The sequence below is a fragment of the Pongo abelii genome, chromosome 12 (genome assembly GCF_028885655.2).
Source record: "Pongo abelii isolate AG06213 chromosome 12, NHGRI_mPonAbe1-v2.0_pri, whole genome shotgun sequence".
Classification (NCBI taxonomy): Eukaryota; Metazoa; Chordata; class Mammalia; order Primates; family Hominidae; genus Pongo; species Pongo abelii.
Window position 1 is genome coordinate 58,491,490 of NC_071997.2, and position 22,846 is coordinate 58,514,335.

Below are 22,846 nucleotides of genomic sequence, written 5' to 3' on the forward strand. Positions count from 1 at the left end.
CCCAAGTACCCTGGACTACAGGTATCAGCCACCACGCCCAGCTAATTTTTGTATTTTTAGTAGAGATAGGATTTTACCATGTTGGCCAGGTTGATCTCAAACTCCTGCCCTCAAGTGACCTGCCCGCCTCGGCCTCCCAAAGTGCTGGAATTACAGGCATGAGCCACTATGCCCGGCCACAATATTTTATAATTTAATGTCAAATTTGAATGTGGGCTGGGCACAGGGACTCATGCCTGTCATCCCAGTACTTTGGGAGGCCGAAGAGGGCGAATGACTTGAAGTCAGGAGTTCAAGACCAGCCTGGCCAACTTGGTGAAACCCTGTCTCTACTAAAAACACAAAAATTACCTGGGCATGGTGGCACACGCCTGTAGTCGCAGCTACTCAAGAGGCTGAGGCAGGAGAATTGCTTGAACCCAGGAGGCAGAGGTTGCAGTGAGCCGAGATCACACCACTGCACTCCAGCCTGGGTGACAGAGAGAGACTTCGTCTCAACAACAACAACAACAAATAATTAAATGTTCCTAATTGTAGGTTTGTTATGTTCTGCTAACCTGTCTTTTTCTTTTTCCAATGAACAATTTATGAATATTGACACATTTTTAATGATGTGGAAATTTTCAGAATTGTAAATGTTTATGTATTTAAAACTGGTTGGAAAAGTACTGTCTCAAAAATGTTAATAAAGCTAACAGTCTAGCTTTATTAATATTTATTTATTCAATAGCTCTGACCTTTCTCATCCTTGGTTTACCCAGCTCTAAAATGGTTGCAAAGATTACTAAAAATATATGTAAGGTACTTTCATAAATTAGAAACTAAAAAGTAAAAATTACTTTCAAAAATCTGCCATTGGCCGGGTGTGGTGGCTCAAGCCTATAATCCCAGCACTTTCGGAGGTCGAGGAGTGCTGATCATGAGGTTAAGAGATCGAGACCATCCTGGCCAACATGGAAAAACCCTGTCTCTACTAAAATACAGAAAATTGGCTGGGAGTGGTGGCATGCACCTGTAGTCCCAGCTACTCGGGAGGCTGAGGCAGGAAGAGCTTGAACCCGGGAGGCGGAGGTTACAGTGAGCCGAGATGGCACCACTGCACTCCAGCCTGGAGGCAGAGTGAGACTGGGTCTCAAAAAAAAAAAAGAAGTCTGCAATCATAATTACTTACAGTTTAATCTGGAATTTAGTACTGTATTCTATTTTCAAAGCTACTATAGGGTATGCTGTCCTTTGTCGTTCCACTTTTAGCAGAATTCAACGTTTTTCTAATGGGTAGAGATCTTTATGCTTGAGACTGTGTGGAAACCTTGGACTTGAGCTCCACTCTCAGTTATTTTTTGTATTTGCTAAAACTTAAATACATTCTGTCCACCTCTAGCATGATATCTGGTATGTGATAGGAACCCAATAAAAGTTTGGCTTTGATGGGAGTGTATGTTTCTACATTATTTTTGGAGGGCAATTAGGTAGTATCTTTCAAAATTTTAAGTTTGTATGTGTTTCATTCCAGACATTCTACTTCTAGGAATTTAGATATAGTTGTATATATGTATAAGGATGTTCACATTGCAGCATTGTCTGTAACAAGATTTGAAAAGAACCTGAAAACCACTAAAGGTCCGTTAATATTGAACTGGCTAAATACGTTATGGTACTTTTAATTATGTTACTCATAAGCAAGTAAATTGCCTATAGCCATTAAAAAATAGAATCTATGTATGCATAAATTGACTGGGAAAATCAGTGTTCAAGGTATATTGTAGAATATGTACAGTTACTCCTTTTGTATAAAAATAGAGGATATACATATATGTGAAAGTAAATATGTATACACAATATGCAAAATGTGAATGTAAGCACTGATAAATATCTAGAAGAACACACAAGGAACTGGGGCGGGGCGGATCGGGCAGAGGGACTTCCCTGTGCCTCACTGTTTGAATTCTGAAGGGTGCATACACTCCCTTATTGACCTGTGCTACCGGCTTCTGGCTAAAGAGGGCGCTGTAGCCACCAAAGTCCTGTTTACAAATCAGGAGTCTCAGTAAGCCAGCGTGGTTACGCCATCACGACCGGCGGTGGCACATGCGCAATAGCGGGACGCTGGAGCGCGGCCTAGGTGGCTGCCGAGTCTCTTCCGGTCTAGGGTCTTATCCTGGCACTGAGGGCGCCGAACTGGCTCTTTTGGCCGGCTTGGCATTGGGTGGGCGGCTTCTTGGGACCCACATGAGCCAGTGGCATCATCCCCGCAGTGGCTGGGGCCGGAGACACGACTTTTCAGGACGCTCCTCAGCCAAGAAGAAGGGCGGAAACCACATCCCCGAAAGGTAGTATGTCTTGGTCCCTTGGCGTGGCCTTTCCAGCTCGTGGCTTCTGGGTCTGGGCTTCATCTTTTGTGATCTCTGCCTCTCGCTGTTGCCGTCGCAAGCTTGACTTGTCCGTCCCTTACTTTGAGGCTTTGACCCTCTGCGCCACCCGCTGTAGCTGAAAGGGGCGATGTCTGTGATGTCCTGTGATTTCTCCATATTCTTGTAAAAGGAAGGTTCTGGCCATTGCTCTTAGGTAAAATACGGAAGGATTGCTTTAAGGTGGGACTGTTACTGTTGGGGACACTCCTTAATTCCCAAAATGGAACCTCCTCAATTCCTTGTTACGTTGGCACGGAAAGTGTAATGGTTTGAGTTAGGAACCCAGCAGTAGTAGCGCCCTGAGATCTCACATGGAAAGTTGGTTTGTATTGTTTCCAGAAATCACAAAGAGCATACTTTGTTACTTCCTAACAGGCCTCATTTGAAAGATACTCCTTTATACGTACAAATGATTAATTTTGAGACTTTGCATGTTGGTGCAGTGAACTGTTGTTACTCCTTGAGACCATCCTCCACCATCTCATTCCTCAATAAATCCTCTTCATTTTATCTACTATCTTTTGACTGTCACTTTCTGTCAGTACCCTAATACAGGTCTTGCCTGACCTATTGCAGTTGGGTTCTAATTAGTGAATCTCCTGTTTGTTTTCTTCCAATCCGTTTTTTTGTTTTTGTTTTTGGGATGGATTTTCGCTCTTGTCTGCCAGGCTGGAGTGCAATGGTCCAATCTCGGCTCACTGCAACCTCCGCCTCCCGGATTCAGGCGATTCTCTTCCCTCAGCCTCCCAAATTGCTGGGATTACAGGCGCTCGCCATCACACCCAGCTAATTTTTTTTTGTATTTTTAGCAGAGACGGGGTTTCACCATGTGGGTCAGGCTGGTCTCGAACTCCTGACCTCAGGTGATCCACATGCCTCAGCCTCCCAAAGTGCTGGGATTACAGACGTGAGCCACCGCACCCGGCCAGTTCCTAGCATTAGTAAGTGAAGTTCACAGTCCCTCTTCTAGCAGGTTTTCTCTTAAAATATGAACTTGAAGTTTCCTACTAATTGAACTTGATGGCATCAGTCGTATGAAAACTAAAACCGTGAAGTGAAATAATTGAATTTAAATTATCTCAGTGAATATGTTTGTATTAATGGCACTTTAGTATCTGGTGCTGGGCCAAGTTTAACAGGCATACAGAAGTTCTGGGTATCTCCGGTTTTATGTAGGCCTTATTTGAATTGTACTGTTTTGTTGGCTTGTGTTCGTTTTCATGATGGGGAAACAGGAGAGAAGGACGGTATAGGTCGTTACTTGGTGGGGTTTAATAAGTGGAGTGGCGAAATGCAAAGCAGAGAGAAGAGAGGACATGTTGTGCAGGCTATGATTCCCATTTTCAAAAAGTCTTATTCTATGCAAGGAAATAAGGCTAACATACAATTTGGCTAACAAAAAATATATCTAATAGGTGGAAAGACTATCTCCCAGTTGGACAGCGGATGCCTGGGACTCGTTTCATTGCTTTCAAAGTTCCTTTGCAAAAGGTAAGCAAAAGTTAATTCAGTATTCTTTCAGGCATCTGAGTTCACCATGCAGAACACTGTTCTCCACTCTATCACATTCCATTTTCTCTTTTTATAGCAAATACTTTGTAATGACCCCTTTACTATCCTGAAATGAAGTTCATAGGTACATACAACCTCCTTCATATTTTAAACAAAAATACCAATTAACACCCTAACTATAATATAAAAAATAAAATAAAAGTAATTTGTAATAAAATAATACTTACTTCAATATATAAATGTTTGGACATGACTGCATTAAAAGACATAGAGTAATAGTTGCCTGCACCATGAATTCGAGAATTGCAAATGTAGACTGATCTAGGTGGCTTATATCGCTTTAGTGGTAGGAGTTTCTATAATAGATTTCCAAACAGAACAAAGTATAATCTTCATTTGGTTGATAAAGTGATTATTATCCTGGAAAATTCAATATATATTAGTATTGTACAAAAAATACTTTGTGTTTATTTGTGAAATGGAGTTAGGTTCTAAGGCCAAGCTAAAAATATGAACAGCTTTTTATCTATATTAATGTTGAATAGGACATCCAAAAGCCATTCAGGATGTGGGACACATTTGTAGGACTGTCCTGAATTTGGCAAGTTGTTTAGAATTTGTAACCCTTACCCACTGAATGCCAGTGGGACTCCTTTCCTTCCGTGGTTACAATCAAAAATATCCCCCGGATCATCAAGGTCAGGATTTCAGTGGGGAAAATCTGAAGATTGTGTTTTTGTTTAAACTAGGAAAGGAATAGGAGGGATAGGAAGGGAAAGATTTTGACAGCCATAAAAAAGATGAGAAGGTGAAGACAAATAATTGTTTTCTAGATTCCATGTCTTTCTTATTAGACTTCCCCAGCATAGCTCAGATTAGTATCAGGAGAAGCCTACTTGAAACGTTTTGGGAATTTACTTAATTTGTGACTCATAGATCGGATTTCCTTTTTCAACTGCTGTGTCAGCTTCTCTGCATGTCTGGGCTTAAAAATGAGTAATTTCAGGCCAGGCCTGTTGGATCATGTTTGTAATCCCGTACTTTGGGAGGCAAGGTGGGTGTATTGCTTGAGCCCAGGAGTTTTAGACCAGCCTGGGCAACATTGCGAAACCACGTCTCTACAGAAAATACGAAAATTAACCAGGCGTGGTGGTGTGTGCTTGTAGTCTCAGCTGCTCAGGAGGCTGAAGTGGGAGGATCGATTGAACCCAGGAGGTCAAGGCTGCAGTGAGCCGTGATCATGCCACTGTACTCCAGCCTAGGCAACAGAGCAAGACCCTGTCTCCAAAAAGAAGGTGTTGGAGACACAGGGAAATTTTAGGGAAGTGAAACTATTCTGTGTGATACTGTAAGGGTGGATACATGTTGTTATATATTGATCAAAACCTATAAAAGGGCTTCACATATATTAACACATTTCACAACAATCCTGTGCTGATGAAGTAGCAGTAGTACTAATATCTCTTACTGAGTGCTTATTCTGCACTAAGCTCAGAGGATAGATGGTTACATCTAATAAATTATTTTGTAGATAATCAAACAGGCTCAGAAAAGGAAGAATCAAAACTTGAACTTAGTTTGTTCTCTCATTTTTTTTGTGGCAAAATATATATAACATAATATGTACATACAATGCATAACATAGAATAAATCATGCATACCTAACCTCTAGACTTTGGTGATAACAATGTGTCAGAGTTGGTCCTTCATTTGTAACAAATGGACCACACTGGTATGGAATGTGGATAGTGGGGGAGTCTGGGTGGGGTGGGGAAGGCAAAGTACATGTGGGAACTGTCTGTCCTTTTGGCTCAGTTTTGCTGTGAACCTAAAACTGCTCTGAAAACTAGTCTATTTTTTTTTTTTTTGAGATGGCGTCTTGCTCTGTCGCCCAGGCTGGAGTACAGTGGTGTGATCTTGGCTCACTGCAAGCTCTGCCTCCTGGGTTCACGCCATTCTCCTGCCTCCGCCTCCTGAGTAGCTGGAACTACAGGCGCCCGCCACCACGCCTGGCTAATTTTTTTGTGTTTTTAGTAGAGACGAGGTTTCACCGTGTTAGCCAGGATGGTCCCGATCTCCTGACCTTGTGATCCTCCTGCCTCGGCCTCCCAAAGTGCTGGGATTATAGGCGTGAGCCACCACACCCAGCCAAACTAGTCTATTTTTTAAAAAGTACATTGCTGGCACCTAAGTAGCCAGACAGATTGAAGGAACAGAGCATAAAGTTCAAAAATAAGCCACATACATAAAAGAATATTCAGCAATGAAAGCCATCCTTCATATATGTAGACATGTAAGAAATATTTATTTGTGAGGCTGAGACAGAAGGGTTGCTTGAGCTCAGGAGTTTGAGATCAGCCTAGGCTACATGGCAAGACGGCAAGACCCTGTCTTTTTTTTTTTTAATTTTTTAAATTTTTTTTTTGAGACGGAGTCTCGCTCTGTCACCCAGGCTGGAGTAAAGTGGTGTGATCTCAGCTCAGTGCAAGCTCTGCCTCCCGGGTTCACGCCATTCTCCTGCCTCAGCCTCCCAGTAGCTGGGACTATAGGCGCCTGCCACCACGCCTGGCTAATTTTTTGTATATTTAGTAGAGACGGGGTTTCACAGTGTTAGCCAGGATGGTCTCGATCTCCTGACCTTGTGATCCTCCCGCCTTGGCCTCCCAAAGTGCTGGGATTACAGGTGTGAACCACCGTGCCCAGCTGACCCTATCTCTTTTTTTTAAAAAAAAAAAGGCCAGGTGTGGTGGTTCATGCCTGTAGTCCCAGCTACTTGTGAGGCTGAGGTGGGATGATTGCTTGAGCCCAGGAGGTGGAGGCTGCAGTGAGCCATGTTTGTGTCACTGCATTCCAGCCTGGATGACAGAGCAACACCCTGTTTCAAAAAAAAAAAAAAAAAAAAAGAAAAGAAATATTTATAAGCACTAAATATGATAAGCGCTCCACCTGGTGCTGGAGTTACAGTAGTGAATAAAATCTGGGAGTTTACAGTCTGATTAGGAGACCAACATGAAACAAATACAGAAATACATATATAGAAGTGGGCTTATTTTTTTCTTTCTGACCACTCTGGAAGAAAGAATTGTTATAATATACCTTCTGTGTTCCAGGAGAATGGAAACTTTCCTTTGAATCTCGTTGTATGTTAGCATCACAGGACTTGAATAAATGCCTAATGTAGTACAGGATTTTAAGCACATATTTGCTCTTATTTCATTCTCTCTGACAGAGTTTTGAAAAGAAACTTGCTCCAGAAGAATGCTTTTCCCCTTTGGATCTTTTTAACAAAATCCGAGAACAAAATGAAGAACTTGGACTGATTATTGATTTAACATATACTCAACGCTATTATAAACCAGAGGTAAGTGGAACCCTTCATTGAAAAGAACTTTCTTCATTCTGATCCTAAAATAATTTATAGTAATTCAGTAATCATCTTGTGCTAATGTGAAGCTTGGCCTTCTTTGATGGGTAGTAATTTTAAAAGAGAACCAAGTGATTTCTCAATTACATGTTTTTAATTGCTGTCTCAAATGAAATCGAAGACATGAATTTAACTAAAATATTTGGCAGTAGTCTCTGTGTGTGCCTAAGAAATTCTATGAGCTTCCATAGTCTATATTTTGAAAATGAAGTAAACTTACTAATACTAGCAGTGGCCTGAAGGAAAGAAAGGAATATCCAGTATTTCTTAGCACTTATTTTAACCCGTTGCCTGAGCATGTGTAAGCATCATGTAAAAGAAAGTTCTCTAAGTTTATGATTTATTTTCCCAGTATCTGTTGATACAATACAGAGATTCATATATTCTGTTGGCCCCACTTAGCATCTCAGTGCGAAAGAATGATCCTTCTTCTGACCAGTTCCATGGCTTTTGGAAACAGTAACACCTAATGTTTGTTAATATTTGTACAGCAATTTGCCATTTAAAAAGTACTTTCAGCCGGGTGCAGAGACTCATACCTGTAATCCCAGCACTTTGGGAGGCCAAGGTGGGTGGATCACCTGAGGTCAGGAGTTCGAGACCAGCCTGGCCAACATGGTGAAACCCATCTCTATTAAAAATACAAAAAAAATTAGCCAAGTGTGGGTGGTGCACACCTCTAATCCCAGCTACTCGGGTGGCTGAGGCAGGAGAATCGCTAGAACCTGGGAAGCAGAGGTTGCAGTGAGCCAAGATCATGCCACTGCATGACAGCCTGGGCGTCAGAGCAAGACTCCATCTCAAAAAAAAAAACGTACTTTCACATGTATTAACTTAGTTAATCTTCTCAACAATCCTGTGCTGATAAAGTAGCAATTGTGCTAATATCTCCTATTGAGTGCTTTTTCTTCGCTAAGCTCAGAGGATAAAATGGTTACAATTAATACATAATTTTACAGAAGATAAAACAGGCTGAAAAAAGGATGACTTAAAACTTGAATTTAGTTATTTCTCTTTTTCTTTTTAATTGAAGCACAAATTGAGGCCCTATCTTTGGAGAGTTGGAGCTTCTTAGATTGTCTCCTGAGTCCTTTTCACACAACCCTAGTAACCTTTGATCAGTCTTTTTTTGCTATTTATATGAAAAAAAAATTCCAGGCTTATCTTGTACATTTCCTGCCCAACCCTGAACTCAGCCATTTTCCCAAGGAGCTTTGATTCCTTTCTGGTGGAAATGCTATTTAAAGATTAGAGTCTGAGTGCTAGAGGTGCTCAGTGTTCCTAGGCTCATTGTTACTAGTCTTTTTCTGTGGATGGTGCTAAGAAATATGTTTGTTTTTAAAATACATCATGAGTTCATGCTGATACTTTCCATTTAAACTCAGAACTTCAGTTCTAAAAGAACTGAAAGCAAGGATTTAAACAAATACTTGTACACCAGTGTTCACAGCAGCATTTTTCACAATGGCCAAAAGGTGTCCATCAGTAGGTGAATGGATACACAAAACAGTATATGCACACAATGGAATATTATTCAGCCATAAAAAAGAATAGATTTAATACATGCTACAATATGGATGAACCTTAAAAACATGCTTAGTGAAATAAACCAGACACAGAAGGACAAATATATGATTCCACTTGTATGAAGTACCTAGAATAGACAAATTCACAGAAACAGAAAACAGACTAAAGGATCTACGAGGTGGGGAGAAAAGGGAATTATGGTTTAATGGTCAGAGTCTTTTTGTCGGGGATGATGAAAAAGTTTTGGGTATAGACAGTGGTGATGGTTACACAATACTGTGAATGTAATGCCACTGAACTATACACTTGTGGATGGTTAAAATGATTTTGACTTAGCCTCTTCTGTCTTTTATCTGTATCTACTTTTCTGCCACCCCAAGAATATCAGTTCTCAATAGTGCCTGGAATTCCCTCTATCTCACAATTCAAATCCAAGTTCTTCTGACTCTATTCTCTACTCTTCTACTTAAATCATAGCTGCTTTATGAAGGCACTGGCCCTTGAATTGTAAAATATTAAATGGAACTGTTTATATAATTTATAGTTAAATATGCATTCATTCACATGGAATTTGCTTTCAGTTTTGTATACCTAGTGACTATCTATTATGTAGTTTTATTGAAAATCAAGTGATACTTCCTGGTTGAAGCAGTGTTGGAAAAAATGGCTCTTTTATCAGAATTGCGTATACTGATATTGGCATGTTAAGTTTGTTATAATCTCTTGGCTTATTTTCTGGGTCCCCTAATTACTCTTTATTCTCTACAAGTGAAATAATACACATCTTTTATGGTTTTGCTTTATAGGATTTGCCAGAAACTATTCCTTACTTAAAAATTTTTACAGTTGGACATCAAGTGCCTGATGATGAGACTATTTTTAAATTCAAACACGCTGTTAATGGGTTTTTGAAAGAAAATAAAGATAATGGTGAGTTTTTGTTCTTACCTGAACTGTGGTGTGCATTATGAATGGGGTTGGGGATTTTTGGTATTTTTTGTAGTTCTAACCTTAGACCTGTTGTATTTAATGATGCTAAGGTGATGAAAATGTCAGATGGTGCTAATAGGATAAGATGTTTTTCCTTTTGTTGATCACAAATAATTTAACTTTGGAATGTTAAATTAGTTTTAGTGCAAAATATGAACTGAACTAGCTCATCTTTTTTAATTTGAATGAGAAATATATAAAATTAAAATGTTATTTTTGTCTTATATATTGGTTAAGAAGTGAGAGGTGGAAGAAAAGATTAAAAAACTGAGTCTTAGAGTTATGTGAAAGAGACAAGAAAGGGCAAAGATTAAGAATGGGACAGACCCCTAGAAGCAAAACAAGAAAGAGTGCACCAGTGGAATTGCCCCTTTGTCGTATGTATTTAAGATACATGTATACATATGTAACAAACCTGCACGTTGTGCACATGTACCCTAAAACTTAAAGTATAATTAAAAAAAAAAAGATATTTCTGCTGTTTTTCCGCTTTGAGTACAGATGGGGAAGGATACCATCACCTCTTATTCTTCACATGGGAGAACTTAAGCCAAAGGCTGGTGCTTTCTTGTTCCTGGTTCAAGATTTACCTTACTCTTTTGCAAACAGAACTTAACAGCTTCTTTATCTTAAGGATCCAGTTGCCTTTTTCTGGCATCTCTCTGCCAGAAAGAACGTGATATTTGTCATATTTTAAGATTGAAGAAGCTTTTATCTTTGGAAAGCCACTGACACCCACAGGACAGAGGCTTCATGTGCCTTCTTTCCAAATTTAGCTTGAGGAGTGTACACTTTATTACATAAATCTGACAGTAAATACTCCTTTTTAAAAAATGTGATGGAGTAGTGGAGAAAGAATAGAGACAGAGGTGGGAAGATAGGGAATGGAAGGTGAGAGATAGAGACTGGATCAGTGGGTTTGAAGATAAAATTTCAAATTGTAACCCAGTCGCTTACTTAATGTGGACACTAGCTTTTAATTATGTTAAACCTTGTTCACAGATCTTCCCCTGTACTTTAACTTTAAAACTTGAGAGGTTTGGCTTTCTCATTTGTATAAGCTGTTGTCACAGAAATACTACCTTTTAAGATATGAGGGTACAGCTGATGGCCTATTCACTGCCTCCAGGCTCTTTTGTGTGAAATTTTTATATAGTGCTTCGTCTGTTCTGTGAGGGCTAGGAGGTCCTTATGAATACATGAGAACACAGTTTTAAATCTTAGTTGTTCACATGTTACACTGATTGTAGTCAGTTGGGTAGACTGAACTCCATGTTGGTCTTCTGCCTGAGTTGTGCTGACTGTCTAAGTCTTGCAGTACTCACTGCCATAGCAGGCTTGGGACCTTGTTTGTAATCAGTTTTGGCTACCTCTGCTATAATCCCTTCCCACAGATACCAGGCTCACTGATAAAAAGAGGACACTACACTCTCCACTGTCTTCTAGAACTAGTAGGGACTGAGAAAATAAATTGATTCAGTAAACACTGAGATCCTTTTAGATTTGTTGTTAGAGCATGAAGACACAGAGGTGATAGCAGTCTTTGTTTTTTATTATAGCAGTTCACAGTTATCTAGGAAAATAAACATGTAGTGTATGTGGCTTAAGATGTGGGTTAGGCTGGGCACGGTGGCTCATGCCTATAATCCCAGCACTTTGGGAGGCCGAGGTGGGCGGATCATGAGGTCAGGAGATCGAGACCATCCTGGCTAACACGGTGAAACCCCATCTCTACTAAAAATACAAAAAACTAGCCGGGCGTGGTGGCGGGCACCTGTAGTCCAAGCTACTTGGGAGGCTGAGGCAGGGGAATGGCGTGAACCCGGGAGGCGGAGCTTTCAGTGAGCGGAGATGGCGCCACTGCACTCCAGCCTGGGGGACAGAGCGAGACTCCATCTCAAAAAAAAAAAAAAAAAAAGATGTGGGTTAATTATAGAACAAAAAAGCCGGGCGCAGTGGCTCACGCCTGTAATCCCGGCACTTTGGGAGGCCGAGGTGGGCAGATCATGAGGTCAGGAAATCGAGACCATCCTGACTAACATGGTGAAACCCCATCTCTACTAAAAATACAAAAAAAAAAAAAAAATTACCTGGGCGTGGTGGCGGGCACCTGTAGTCCCAGTTACTCGGGAGGCTGAGGCAGGAGAATGGCGTGAACCTGGGAGGCGGAACTTGCAGTGAGCTGAGATTGTGCCACTGCACTCCAGCCTGGGCGACAGAGTGAGACTCTGTCTCAAAAAAAACAAAAAACAAAAAACAAAAAAAACCCAAAAAAGACAGTTTATCATAATAAAAGAATAAATTCAGTGCAGTGAGAATATAGAGGAGAGATTGAGGAAGGCCTGACAGGAGACAACATTCGAGCTGCAGGGACGAGAATTTTGCCAGGATGAGAAAAGGGCAGTCCAGTTTTGGGGATTAGGCACAAAAGGCACAGGGCCTAAAGCCATGGAAAGGCAGCCTCTTGTGTGACTAGAAGACAATGTGAAAAGGCATGGAATTCATATGTTCATTTGCAACAAATAATTATATAACCTATGTTGAAGTCACTTTTCTAGAAAGTGGAAATAGAACAAAGTCCTTGCCCTTATATACTTTACATTCTAGTTGGGGAGAGAAATAAGCAAATAAATACATGGAATATATATGGTGATAAGTGCTTTGGAGAATAACAAAACACGATAAAGGGATGAGGGAAGAGGTGAGCGATCAGGAAGGCCTCTTTATGAAGATGTCATTTGAGCAGAACCTTAAAGGAAGTAATGAACCAAGCCATTGGGTGTCTGGGGAGGAATGTCCTAAGGCAGAGGGAACAGCAGGTGCAAAGTCCCTGAGGCATGACTATGCTAGGCATGTTCCAGGAATGTTAAAGAGCCCAATGTGGCTGGAGTGGAGTGAGTGAGGGTAAGAGCAGGAGAAACGGGATCAGAGAGGTTGAGGTTGGGCAGAAGGGAGGTGGATCATATCAGCCCTTGTAAATCATAGTTAGGATCATTGTGGACTTAGATCGGTTGGAAAGACAGATTGATATCAGTTTATGAAGGATTCTAAATGCCATGCTAAATTTGGGCATCATGCTATGCTAAATTGAGATTTTTAAGCAAAAACAACCCAGCCAGGCTTATGTTTTAGAAAGATAACATCTGCCATATGGAGGATCAGTTGAGATAGAAGTAGGGAGATTAGTTTGTTGTAGTAATCCAGGCTGGCGATGATGAGTGCCTTCTTTTTTCTTTCTTTTTTTTTTTTTTTTTGAGACGGAGTCTCACTCTGTCGCCGAAGCTGGAGTGCAGTGGCACCACGTTGGCACACTGCAACCTCCGTCTCCTGGGTTCAAGCAGTTCTCCTGCCTCAGCCTCCCGAGTAGCTAGGATTACAGGCACCCACCACCACACCTGGCTAGTTTTTGTATTTTTAGTAGAGATGGGGTTTCACCATATTGGCCAGGCTGGTCTCGAACTCCTGATCTCAGGTGATCCACCCATCTCGGCCTCCCAAAGGGCTGGGATTACAGGTGTGAGCCACCACGCCCGGCAGAGTGCCTTCTTTTTTTCCTTTCTTTTTTTTTTTTTTTTTTGAGTAGCTAGGATTACAGGCTCCCACCACAATACCCAGCTAATTTTTTGTACTTTTAGTAGAGACGTGGTTTCACCATGTTGGCCAGGTAGGAAAGTGCTGGGATTACAGGTGTGAGCCACCACACCTGGCTGATGAGTGCCTTCTTTACCAGACGCTACCTAGTTACGGACACAGATTTTGTAAAGATAAACTACACGTTTTTAAATTTAATTCCTCATGTAATTTTTTAAAAAGATGGACTAAGAAATACTGTGGTGTAATGGGAAAAATCTTAGACTTGATTCTAGTCTTGTACGATTTGCCTGCTTTGACTTACATCTCCAAGCCTTGCCTTTTCATTGTAAAATGTGAATAGTGCTATTTACCTGAGTACTTCACAGGGCAAGTAGACCTGTGGTTTGTGTGGAGCACCGAACAAGAGAAGGCATAGAAGCTCTTCGGGAACTCAAGAGTACTATGGAAACTGTCCTTAATATTCAGTATCAAGAGTGAAGGCCTTTTCTTTGTTTCATTCAGAAACAAATTTCATTCTTCTCTTAGCCTGTTGTTGCTTTCACTCCCTTTTTGCATAATTAAATCAGTTGCTGATGGGCATTCTGTTTTAAGATAGATGGGTTTGTCTCATTGCAGTTTTAGCTGTTAGTGTCTGACCAGGCTTGCAGTTTACATCATTGAGTCTAATTGGGACTATGCAGAGTTTCCCAGAAGCAGTGAGTTTTGGCTTTCTGTTAGATGATTCTTTATAGTATGTTCCTAGAAAAAACAGTTCCTCTTAAGAGTTATTCATTTGCAGGGCAGTGATAATGTTATACACTTGTGTATCTACTTCAATTACTTAACCCTGTATTTTCTTTTTATAGATAAACTTATTGGTGTCCATTGTACCCATGGTTTAAACAGGACTGGCTACCTTATTTGCAGGTAAGTTGCCAACTCCCAGAGGCAGACCATTTTAAAGTTGTTTTTGTCTGTTTACAATGGTAATGTAAGCTTGTTGTAAAAAATGGAACTAGTATAGAAATACATGAAGTAGAAGGCAGTCTTGCTCCCCACCCATAGATTTCCACCATTAATAATTTAGTACACATCTTTTCAGACTCTAAAAATGCAGATACAAGCATACATGTTATTGAATGGTATAATAGTTAGACATTCTGTTTTTTAATTTAATACGTGATAGACATCTTTCTTTGAAAATACTTGGACTCCTTATTCTTCTTTTTTTTTTTTTTTTTTTGAGTCGGAGTCTTGCTCTGTTGCCAAGGCTGGAGTGCAGTGGCATGATCTCAGCTCACTACAAGTTCCGCTTCCCAGGTTCACGCCATTCTCCTGCCTCAGCCTCCCAAGTAGCTGGGACTACAGGCGCCCGCCACCACGCCCGGCTAAGTTTTTGTATTTTTAGTAGAGACGGGGTTTCACCGTGTTAGCCAGGATGGTCTTGATTTCCTGACCTTGTGATCCACCCGCCTTGGCCTCCCAAAGTGCTGGTATTACAGGAGTGAGCCACCGCGCCCAGCCGGACTCCTTATTCTTTTTAAGGGCTGCTTTGTTCTTTGCACACCGATGAACACAAAAGTCAGAAGTTTTTGATATTATAAAACATTGAAGTAGTGAACATTTCTATGTAAATATTTTTGAATACATATCCCATAGCCCCGGAGGTAATTTCACTCAAAATAGAATTTCTGAATCAAATAGTGTGTGTCCTTATGCTTTTTATGGATGTTGCCACACTGTACTGAGTTATGTTTGTTCATTCAAAAAATATCTCCTGAGCATCTATTATGTGTAAGCACTGTACTGGGTGTTAGCAAAGAAACTTTAGCTGCCCTTTGTGCATCTTGACAGTCTAGGGAGGGAGTAGATATTAAAGAATCACACAAATGCCTATAGAATTACAACTCTGACAAGTGCTGAGAAGGGGAGTGACATGGTACAATGAGAGCGTGGAATAGGGAGGATTTGACTTTAACAAGAGGACTAGAGGTTTCTGTGGGGAGGTCTGAGCAAATATCTGAAGTATAAGTAGGTGTTAACCAGGTAGGGATGTTGTGGAGAGAATTCTGAACATAAGGATCAGCAGAGACCATATAACAGGAAAACATATACTGTGTTGGAGGAACTGGCTAGGGAGACTGGGCTGTGGGGGTAGTATGGCATTAAAATGGAGCTGGAAATGTGGATAGGAGCTAAAACCATGCAGAGCTATGTTTAAGGTTTTAGTCACTACCTTAAGAGCAATAGAAAACCATTGAATATTTTTTGTTGGGGATGAGTGTGGGGAACACATTCAAATTTGTATTTTCAACCTATCATTTTGCTGCTGAGTGGAGAATACATTGCAGAGGGAAAGAGGTAGAAGCAAGGAGACAAGTTGGGAGGTGTTTGTAGGAATTGAGGCATAATGGTGGATTGGACCAGGGCATGGTGGTCATTTTGGTAGAAAGATACAGATATACCCTATAGAGATATTTAGGTAATATTGTTGTCAGGAGTTGGTGGTGAATTGAAGATGAGAGTATGGAAGAAATGGCTGACAGTGATGGTGACTCCCAAGTTTCTGGCCCATTCTGATGGTTATACAGTATTTTTTAGATATAATGTTAATATTGTTCCCAATTTGTCTTTTGTTTGTTGTTGGTTTCTGATAAATACTCTGTCATATTAAGGAAGTCTCTGTTTTTAGTGTATAAAGCATTTTGATAAAAAATGATTCTGCATTTTCTTTCCTTTTGTTTATTAAATTACATTAATGTAAATAAATATATAAATAGATTTTCTGGAGTTGGGTCATCCTTGCATTCTTGAAAAATGTCTTTTTGTGGTCATAGTATGTCATTCTTTAAAAACTGCTGGATTTGATCTGCTGATATTTTCTTAGGATTTTTATATCTATGTCTATAAGTTGAAATTGGACCTTTTTTGAAAAAACTTGATTTTTTTCTTTTCGTATATGAATGACCCAAATTATGTTGTTTTGTTAGATATTTGATTGATGTAGAAGGCGTGAGGCCAGATGATGCAATTGAATGTAAGTATGAGGGTTGTCACTATTTTTGCCTTTTTATTAAAGTTAAAGGTGGAAATATAGAAGAATTTCTCAAATTTTGGAAAAAAAGAAGTTTGTAATTTGTTTGTTCCAATATAAGATAGTCTTGCCAAAAGTCTATAGATGTATGTGGAAGTAGTGAGATATAACAGCTTGAATAGTGAATTTCAGCTTAATTTGCTTTTTCTGGAAAGATTTGCTTTTCATACAGTTATTTCTAACAGTTTATCCTCTCCTCAGTATTCAATAGGTGCCGGGGACATTGCTTAGAAAGACAGAACTACATTGAAGACCTTCAGAATGGTCCTATCAGAAAGTAAGTCTTATGTTATATATGTGAGATTTGTGGGTCAGGGAGATCTCTGTTTATGTAATTTAAGTTGCATATGTTCGTTCTTCTGGTAGCTTGTTTATTTGTTGGGGGGAGATGTAAACAAATAGGAATGGGAGAAGGAAGAAATTGTTATTTTCATGTGCCAAAATATAGTCACTAAATTGACTACTAAATTTGGAAACCAGTAATATTGTTTGGAAATATTCTCTTTAAGGAATTGGAATTCCAGTGTACCCAGGTCAAGTGGTTTTGAAGACTCAGCACATCTCATGCAACCAGTCCACAATAAGCCTGTTAAACAAGGACCTAGGTATAATCTACATCAGATCCAAGGTCACTCAGCTCCTGGACATTTCCACACCCAGACCCAAAATTTGCAACAGTCAGTCAGGTACCTCTCTCTGCTTTCCCTTTTCTAGAATTGAGATAGAAATTAATACTATAGTTAATGAAAATACATTATGACACTGATGAGGAATTCTTTGTTTTTTTTTTTTTTTGGAGACAGAGTCTCGCTCTGTCATCCAGGCTGGAGTACAATGGCGCGATCTCGGCTCACTGCAACCTCCACCTCCCAGGTTCAAGCAATTCTCCTGCCTCAGCCTCCCGAGTAGCTGGGACTATAGGCACCCGCCACCACACCCGGCTAATTTTTTGTATTTTTAGTAGAGATGGGGTTTCACCATGTTACACAGGATGGTCTTGATCTCCTGGCCCTGTGATCTACCCACCTCAGCCTCCCAAAGTGCTGGGATTATAGGCGTGAGCCACCGCGCCGGCCGATAAGGAATTCTTGCTGTTCAGTTTGAACCAGGAGATATTATTCTGCTCTGTATTTTGCATTTAGCACTGGAAAATCAGTTACAGGACAGGGAATATGTGACTTTTCAGAGGCAATTCGGAAAGGGACTTAGAAATTTTCATTGATTTTAAACTTAAGCCAAGAGTTTGATATGGCTATCAAAAAGGATCTTATATTCTTAGGCTGCATTAATGTAGTATAGTTTTTAGAATAAGGAAGATTGTTATTTAAGGAGTTGATATGAATTATAAGAAAAATAATAAAATCCTAATAGAGAAATTGCAAAGGATCTGAACAGATAAAACAACAAAAGTATTTTCACTCGGAAAATGGGGAAAACCTCAGTATGGTTAAAGTGGTACATTAGTATGAGTTCTCCAGAATGATAGAACCAGTAGGATGGATGGATGGATGGATGGATGGATGGATGGATGGATGGATGGAGGGATGGATGGATGGATGGGTGGATGGGTGGGTGGGTGGATGGGAGGAGGAGCTTTTTTATTCGGGGTATCAGCTTATGCACTTATGAAAGCTGAGAAGTTTCATAGTAGGCTGTCTGCAAACTGGAGAACCAGGGAAGCTGGTAGCATTCAGTCCAACTCAGAAAGCCTCAGAACCACGGAAGCCAGTGGAGTAACTCTCAATCCAAGGCTGAAGGCCTGGGAATCTGGTAAGGGTTGGAGGACACTGGTGTGAGTCCTCAAGTCCAAAGGCCATGAAGCCTGGAGTTCTGATGTCCAAGAGTAGGAGAAGGTAAGGTATTCCAGCTCCAGGAGAGAGCACAATTTGCCTTTCCTCTGCCTTTTTGTTGTATCCAGGCCCCCAGCCTATTGGATGGTACCTACCCATACTGAGGGTGGATCCTCCCACTCAGTCCACCCACTCACACACCAGTATCCTCTGGACACACCCTCACAGACACTCCCAGAAATAATACTTTACCAGCTATCTAGATATCTCTTAACCCAGTCAAGTTGACACCTAAAATTAACTATCACAAATAGCAAGGTATTATTCTTTGCCTATTAATTTAGCAACAGTTTTGTTTGCTTGTTTTTTTTTTTTTTTTTTTTTTTTTTTGGTGACGGAGTCTCACCCTGTTGCCCAGACTGGAGTGCAGTGGTGCAGTCTTGGCTCACTGCAACCTCCACCTCCCAGGTTCAAGCAATTCTCCTGCTTCAGCCTCCCGAGTAGCTGGGATTAACAGGCACTGCCACCACGCCCAGCTAATTTTTGTATTTTAATAGAGATGGGGATTTCACCATGTTGGCCAGGCTGGTCTTGAACTCCTGACCTCAGGTGATCCGCCTGCCTCGGCCTCCCAAAGTTCTGGGATTACAGGCATGAACCACCTCGCCCAGCCAGTTTAGCAACAGTTTTTGATAAACACTCCATTGTAGTGGTTGTCAGGCTGGACCTGGATTTGCATCTTGGCTTTGCTACTCACCTGCTTTGTGATCTTGGATAAGATACTTAGCCTATCTACATTTCCTTTTTCCCATCAGTCAGATAGATATTTTAATAGTACATACCCCATAGTGGTTGTTATTGACAGTTAACATGAATTTAAACAGTTTAGCACATTGTAAACACTTTCAAAAATACATTGCCATTTTTAGGCCAGGTGCATTGGCTCACACCTGTAATCCCAGCACTTAGGGAGGCCGAGGTGGGAGGACTGCTTGGGCCCAGGAGTTTGAGACCACCCTGGGCAACATGCTGGAATCCTGTTTTTATTTAAAAAAAAGAAGAAAAAAACTTTAAAAAAATTGACATTTTTAAAAGATGTAAACAAACATTTCAAAAACGTGTTGCTTGCGGCATTGAAAATTGGTATAAGCCTTTTGAAGCACAATTTCAAGAGCCATAAAAATACTTTACCTAGTAATTTACCTAGACTAAGGAAGTACTTCAAAGTACAGAAAAAGCTATATTTACTTAATCATTCGGCAGATTTCTCAAACTCCCTTCCATGTGTCAGATGCTGGGCTAGCTCAGGATACAGTAGTATATGTTTTGCAGTGTTAATCCCAGCATTATTTGTGGTTGTGGAAAAACTTGTAACTGCTGTATTTCTAACAGTGGAGAATGTAGCTAAATAATTATATCCATACTATAACATTTTATAAAGCCATTGGAAGTGTTAGCTCATTTATGATAAGTGAAAATAATAGACTGTGATTCAACAGTCAGAAAAAGATGCTGGGGAAAAGAACAAAAGGAAATACTAACTAATTGAATTATAGTAAGTGGGATTGAGGGCTCTCAGCGGGGGGTTAGTTTTTCTTTTCTCAGATTTCCAAATTTTCTTTAATTTTTTTTTTTTAAAACGGAGTTTCGCTCTTGTTGCCCAGGCTGGAGTGTAATGGTATGATCTTGGCTCACCGCAACCTCCACCTGCCGGGTTCAAACGATTCTCCTGCCTCAGCCTCCCCAGTAGCTGGGATTACAGGCTCCCACCACCACACCTGGCTAACTTTGTATTTTTAGTAGAGATGGGGTTTCTCCATGTTGGTCAGGCTGGTCTCGAACTCCCGACTTCAGGTGATCTGCCCGCCTTGGCCTCCCAAAGTGCTGGAATTACAGGTGTGAGCCACCACACCAGCCCCAAATTTTCTTTTGTATAATTATATGAGATTTTCTGGTCTTGCTTTTGAAACAAGTAAATTTAAATCCTAATTTTTCAAATGTGTTGCATATACCATGCTTAAAGTTTTTCACACTTTATAATTAATTTATGTATGTTTGTTGATAAAGTGGAAGCAGCTATCTGTTTTCAGTACTAACTAGCTTATTCTGTCTTATGTCAACCCTGCCAGACTTTGGGAGAGAAAGTATTTGATTAGAATAGTATGGGCATGCATTTATCTCTGTAGGGAAAGGTGGAAAGGCATCTGGGAATCCACGGTGTGCCAGGGCATTGTAGGTAATTGAAATGTATTTTCTTAATTTAGCTTCATAACAGCTCGTGAAGGTGAAAAGTATTATTAGCCCCATTTTATAAAGAACTTAGGGAAATAACAATTAAGTATTTTATCTGCTAAGGTCACACAAGTAGGAAACAGTAGAATATATATTATTTTGTAAATTTATAAATTTAAAATATTTTATGAAAATATAAATTTAAAATAAATAAAAATTATTGTATTAGTCCTAGTAATGGCTTATTACTTTTTGTTTTGCTTTAAGAAAATTTTCAGAGAATCCACATGTTTACCAGAGACGCCGTCTCCCTCCTCCTGGTCCCCCTGGAGAGGACTATTCACACAGGAGGTACTCTTGGAATGTGAAGCCCAATGCCAGTCGGGCAGCCCAGGATAGAAGGTGGTATCCTTACAATTACTCCAGACTCTCCTATCCAGCCTGTTGGGAATGGAACCAGTGATACAAACCTGTCCTGGAATTCTACCTGGAGACCAGAGCTGGCCAGAAGATTACTGGTGTGACTTTTAATTAGTTCAGGTCTAATCAGGTTTCTTTATTGTTCCCTTATGTATTCAAGCTTAAGGAAAAATTGCATTGCTGTTTACCTCTTTGCTGATAAATTTGCAGTAATTACAGCATTGCAGGAAAAACAATCTGTTATTCCAGTCTTAAATTTTTCTAAAAGAAGACAATATTTTAGAACTGAAGCATTAAGAACTTCCCTTGCAAATTATTTTTAAAATTCTATCTTGTTTTTCTATGTATTTCTTTCTGACTAGACTTGTGATATGCATGTGTTTATGTACAGAGATTTTTAGTGTTTTTGTTATGTTCTGTTATTGACCCAAAGGCCATCTTTATTTTCTATAACTGTTCAAAATTTATATTAAAATCTACTTAGGAGATAATTTCTTTAGACCCTAGTTACTACCTGTAATTAATTGTGGTATTTTTGTGATTAGATATTACTTTCTTTGGCAGTCAGTTGTGGGATTTGACCAACTTCCTTTGACTGAATTGTCAGATATACCGTCTCACACAGGAATGGATGAACTTTTAGGGATTGTCAATTGAGCAAGAGAGACTGACTGCTAAACCAGATTGCTGGTTTATTCAATTATAGTGAGTAATTTACCTGGCAGGGTAATTGCCATCAACTGGGTAGAACTATCCAGAAAACTTGAAAACTTTTATAAAGGTGATGAACAGAGTAGAATATGTCCATTTAAAGGCTGTGGATATCTGGCAAGACTACTGTGTTATTGCTCCGTTGTTGAATATAACCTCCTGGGATCTTTCTCCATTTGCCTCTCCTCTTAAGTGGAGTTGTGGTTTACCTTTTTTTTTTGAAACAGGGTCTTGCTCTGTCACCCAGGCTGGAGTGCAGTGGTGCCATCTAGGCTCACTGCAACCTCTGCCTCCTGGCTCAAGTGATCCTCCCACCTCAGCCTTCCTAGTAGCTGGGACTACAGGTGTGGACTACAATGCCTGGCCAATTTTTTGTATTTTTTTTTTATAGAGACCGGGTTTTGCCATGTTGCCCAGGCTGGTCTCAAACTCCTTAGCTCAAGCGAATCCACTCACCTCAGCCTCCCAAAGTGTTGGGATTATAGCCATGAGCCACTGTGCCTGGCCTACCTTCACTTTTTCCAAGTTGTCTCTTCTGCTACTATACCTGTGGAACACACAGACCGATCATTGGGGAGGGTAATTATTTTTAGTTGCAGAGGAAGCCAGAAACCTTTGATGGATCAAAGAAGTGTCTCATCATCATAACACATAGTAACCCTCAGTAAATACTTGATGAATACTTGAGCAACCTGGCTTCATTTTTAAATTATTTTTATTAATTAATTAATTTATTTATTTTTAAATTTTTGGTAGAGATAAGGTCTCACTTTGTTGCCCAGGTTGGTCTTGAACTCCTGAGCTCAAGCGATCCTCCTGCCTTGGCCTCCCAAAGTGCTGGGATTACAGGCATGAGCCACCATGCCCAGCCATTGGCTTCATTTTTTAAAGCATCTGATTTTGAGGATTTGTATCATTGAATGTCTGATGCTGCATATGATAGTTATTTTCTCTTCTCTCATCTATGAGCAACATCTCGACCCTAATCTTAAGGAGCTACTGTAGCTCAGCTGTTCTTGGCTGTACCTGATTAGCTCAGTCAGGTTGCTGTTGTAGAACCCCAAAAGTTAGGTTCATGTACCCGGTGCACAGTAAGCCAAACACTGACATATTAATGCTTAGAAAGGTTTATTCAATTTGGCCAAAGTATGAGGGTGGGAGA

General features: G+C 40.2%; 1 protein-coding gene across 1 annotated transcript; it reads left to right on the top strand.

The window, feature by feature from the left end:
• Nucleotides 1-2,042: 2,042 nt before the first annotated feature.
• DUSP11 (dual specificity phosphatase 11) lies at nucleotides 2,043-21,464 on the top strand. Its single transcript, XM_002811885.5, has 9 exons — nucleotides 2,043-2,330; nucleotides 3,827-3,902; nucleotides 7,153-7,284; nucleotides 9,681-9,804; nucleotides 14,304-14,364; nucleotides 16,428-16,474; nucleotides 16,733-16,808; nucleotides 17,041-17,217; nucleotides 20,821-21,464. Exons 1-9 carry the CDS (start codon nucleotides 2,089-2,091, stop codon nucleotides 21,014-21,016), a joined length of 1,131 nt encoding a protein of 376 aa, XP_002811931.1. The 5' UTR covers nucleotides 2,043-2,088; the 3' UTR covers nucleotides 21,017-21,464.
• The last annotated feature ends 1,382 nt before the right edge of the window (nucleotides 21,465-22,846 follow it).